A 4176-nucleotide genomic window follows, 5' to 3' on the forward strand; every position below is an offset into this window, starting at 1 on the left:
ATTCAAAGGGAATATGAAGGTAATCAAACTTCACAAACAGTAAGAAGGGGCAATACAAGAACTAGAAATGGAGAGCGGCCAAGAACTGGCTTCAATTCTCTCTACTGAGTAAGCAAAGCAAAGCAAAACCAAACCAAAACGGCAATTCCAAAATTAACCGTGGGGATTAAAAGAAAAAATATGTTTATGAATTTGTTCATGTAAACTTCAATTTTCTTGCAGTGCAAATTTATGTGGTTAAATTTTGCCTATATCAAAGAATGTGTGATTTTTTTCCTCTTTCCTGATGGGAATCCACATTAAATAAACACAGCAGCATGTCCCAACTCCAAGCATCAAGCATGAGGGAGCTGCAGTTTTGTGTTTATCATGGTTTGGTGGGTTTCTTTTTCTTTTTGGTAATTTATTTAGTTTTGCCAGGTATTTATCTCAGTGCTTGCCACCTCTCTTTCTCTCTTTCACGCACACAAACACACACTCTTCTCACTCTCTCTAGGAGACACTCTACTTCATTGCCTGGGTACTCGCCTGTAAAGGTCAAAACACATCATTACACCTGCTATCGTTTATAGGATAGTCCAGTGTCTTAGTTGCTTTCCTTTTTCCTTATTTTTTTTTCTTTTTAAGGGACGGGGAAATAATAATTAAAAATAAAAAGAACAATCAAAAGTTAGAGAGGGAACAGGGGTCCGGAAAGGACCGTGGGCCGAAGGGGAGGGGGAGCCCCGCGCTCTGCCCCTCCCCCCCCTCGAGTTCACTGGACGGGCGTCTGCACCCCGTGGTGTGGTGGCGTGTCCCTACTCCCCCCGTACACATCCTCGGCGCCCGGCAGAGTCCCTCCGGGAGGGGTCATCCTTTTCTCTTTCTGTCTCCTGTTACAAAACCAAACTCTCACCACCTCCTTCTCCAGCTGTAAGCTGTCCGCGAGGGAGGTGATCTCCTGGGCCGAGGGCTTGGGGCATTTGAGGAAATGGCTCTCCAGAGCCCCCTTGACGCTCACCTCGATGGAGGTCCGCTTTTTCCGCTTGCGCCCCTGCGCTGCGATCTTGTCTATGCTTGTGGGGCTGCCCGAGGATGAGTCTGCCTCTTCCAACCACTTGTTCAACAAAGGCTTCAGCTTGCACATGTTCTTGAAGCTCAGCTGCAGGGCCTCAAACCTGCAGATGGTGGTCTGCGAGAACACGTTGCCGTACAGGGTGCCCAGCGCCAGCCCCACGTCTGCTTGGGTAAATCCCAGTTTGATCCGCCTCTGTTTGAACTGCTTGGCGAACTGCTCCAGGTCGTCCGAGGTCGGCGTGTCCTCGTCCGAGTGCGGGTCGTGGTGCGCGCCTGGGTGGCCTGGCGGGCCCTGTGGGGGCGGCGGCGGCGGTGGCTGCTGGTGTGGGTGAGAGTGAGGGTGCGGGTGGTGGTCGGTATGATGTGGCTCGTCGTGCGCGTCCCGCAGGCCGTGGTGGTGCAGCCCTGTCGGCTGCCCGCCGGCGCCCAGCATGCCGTTCACGGTGAAGCTGGGCTGTGAGTAGAGCAAGCCACCGTTGGACGCTCCCATGGAGGGTGGGAGGTGCGCTGCAGCCGCCGCGCTCCTCCATGCCCCGGGCCCGGGGTGGTGGTTGGCAGCGTGGTGCACCAGATGCGGCGGCCGTTGCTGCTGCTGCTGCTGCTGCTGTTGCTGCTGTTGCTGTTGCTGCTGCTGTTGCTGCTGCTGGTGCTGCTGCTGCAGGGCGCCTGGCCCGTGCAGCTCGTCGCCGCGGCCGCCCTGCTGCACCACCACTGAGGGCTTGATGTCCGGCTGGCCCAGGGGGCTGGTGGACCAAGGGGAGCCGTCGCTGCCGCCCCCGCCGCCGCCCCCGCCCCCGCCGCCGCCGCCCCCGCCGCCGCCGCCACCGCCGTGGGACAGCGCGGTGATCCACTGGTGAGCGTGGCTGAGTGGGTGCCCGTTGCTCTGCAGCGCGCCGTAGTCGCCCTGCACCAGGCTCTGCGCCTCGCGGTAGCCCCCCGCGCCTTGCTGCATGCCGCCGGGCGGCTCGGCGTGCACGATGGAGGCGCTGGAGGTGAGCAGGCTGTAGTGGTTAGACGCTGCGGTCGCCATGACTCTCGGAGCCGGACTGAGCGCTCCGGTTAAAGGAGCCGCGCATTTGACAGTTACTTTTTCGCCTCTGGCTCCCTCTCCTCCTCGCCCTCTTTCTCTTTCCACTCTCTCTCTCCCCTATCGGGCAGCTCCGACGCCCGCTCCGACGCCTTCTGTTGCTGCTCCTGCTATTACTGCTGCCGCTGCCGCCGCCGTCGCCTCCCGCCCGCCCTCGCTCTCTTTCTCCTCTCCCTCCTTCTCGCTCTCGCTCACTCTGACTCGCTCCGCGCTCCCCCCTCTCCCTGCTCTCTCCAGCTCTCTCCCGCTCTCTTGGCAGCGCTGGCTCGCAGCGGCACGCGCCTGGGCCCCGCCCCCTCCGCCCCCTCCCATTGGCTCCGCGCCCTTTGATTTACGTGGATACCGCTAGCAACCTCCCAGGCCGGCGCCACTGATTGGCGCAAAGCTGCCCCCTCTCCTCCCCCAGGCTCGGAGTCGTCCTAGCCCTCCTCCTAGTCCCCCCTAGCCCCGCGATTCAGATTCTCTCAGTTCTCGCCCCCCCTCTTCTTCCCCATCCCCGGCCTCCTCCGCCCCCTCTCGGATGGGACCCGCCCCCCATCTGTCTCCCAGGCAGAGAAGCCGGGCAGGGGGATGGTTCCGGCGCTCTTATCGACCACAGCCACTTGGAAGACTTGGATAGGGTGTGTGTGTGTGGGGGGGGGGGGGTCCACTTTTTCTTTCCAATAGGGCTTTTGAGGGAGTGGGGGAAGCGATGGAGAAAAAGAAAGGCTGGGTCGCATCGAGCCAGCAGGAGTTCGATTTTCATTCACCTAGGGATACACACACACCAGTGTCGCTTAAACCTAGAGCCAGGAGCCAGAATTGTCCCCTAGTTGAAGACCCCTTCCTCTCGTAGTTAGAATTTCAGTGCACAGGTGCCTTTTGCTCCTGACTGTGCGGACACTTTTGACTGGAATGAAGGTTCCCTCCTTCATCTCCACCCCGCTAGCTAGCACAGGCTCTTGGTTCCAGGCCCGGCTGCCTCTCAGTCCTTCACCGAAAAGACTCAGCGAGAGGCAAGCTCAGCCTATGTCGCGGCTTGTGAGCCACTCCTATCAAGGCGCAGAGTTGGCTGCTCTAACAGTACAGCGGTCTGAACTGAAAACAAAACTCTAAAAGTCTGTCAGATTCACACTCGGGCGCGCGCACAGTTTTTGGTTTAGGAAACTAGGAGCTTGTGTGGGTAGACCTTCTACTTGTGGGAAGCTGCAGAAGTGCTGGCGAGGGGTGCACTTGGTTTGGTGAATATTCAAGAGAAGCTCTGGGAAGCGGTGCTGATGGAGATGTATGAGCTCCCCACCACCACCACCCGGGTTCTTTGCGCTTATTGGCGCAACTTTTCCGTTAAGTCACTTCAAAAGGGAAGAAAAAGGTGAAAGTAAATGAGTTGATGCCAGGGAAACCTTTCTCATCAATAACTTTTGCGGGCGCCAGGGGGTGGGGTTAATCTAAGCTCTAGGACGCTGGTCAGTCAAGCTTCCAGCTCAGCAGGCAGCCGTGAACTCCAGAACAAGACCGCGGGACAGTGCACCCGGGGCGCCGCTCTGCAGAGCGCGAGCGAGCGTGTCACGCCTTCTGTTTCTTAGCTCGCAGGAGCAGGTGTCTGCTGCCAGTTTTCGAGCATGAGAACCTGATATCAGGGATCTAGGGGCGGATTCAGGCTGAAGCAGCGGACCGCCAGGAAGTGTCGGTAGTACAGCACCGGTACTAGTACCAAAGCGAAGTAAAAGTTATTGCCAGGAAGGGAAAGACTCCAGGGAACATGAATAGCTTCCGCACCTCTCATCCCTGGTTCCTGCGTTGTGGTGCTAGCTCCGCAGGCTCTGTCAGCGATGGTAGGCTTGTGAGGGAAGCCAAATTAACGCTCAAAGGGAGCATTTTGGGGCCTCCGAGCATCTTAATCTAGACAGCAGAATAGAGCAGACCAGAAAATTCATCATGACTAACGAGGAGCGGTGCTCTTTGGGGAGTGGCTGAGCTGTTTATAAATCACCACGTTGAGCACCCGCCCGGGCAAGGCGCTTTGGCTGAGAATTTCCACGTGTCCTGTGTTT

The 4176-nt window shown here is 57.7% G+C and overlaps 1 protein-coding gene across 1 annotated transcript; it reads right to left on the minus strand.

Moving 5' to 3' along the window:
* Window positions 1–754: 754 nt before the first annotated feature.
* On the minus strand, window positions 755–2086 carry Pou3f2 (POU class 3 homeobox 2). The gene has a single exon (XM_027925674.2). It carries the CDS (start codon window positions 2084–2086, stop codon window positions 755–757), a length of 1332 nt encoding a protein of 443 aa, XP_027781475.1.
* Between the last annotated feature and the right edge of the window lie 2090 nt (window positions 2087–4176).

Source organism: Marmota flaviventris, chromosome 6, assembly GCF_047511675.1.
Source record: "Marmota flaviventris isolate mMarFla1 chromosome 6, mMarFla1.hap1, whole genome shotgun sequence".
Taxonomy (NCBI): Eukaryota; Metazoa; Chordata; class Mammalia; order Rodentia; family Sciuridae; genus Marmota; species Marmota flaviventris.

Bases quoted from the DNA above. Each gene is read 5' to 3' on its own strand.
- Pou3f2 (XM_027925674.2), bottom strand. From the start codon at position 2,086: ATGGCGACCGCAGCGTCTAACCACTACAGCCTGCTCACCTCCAGCGCC.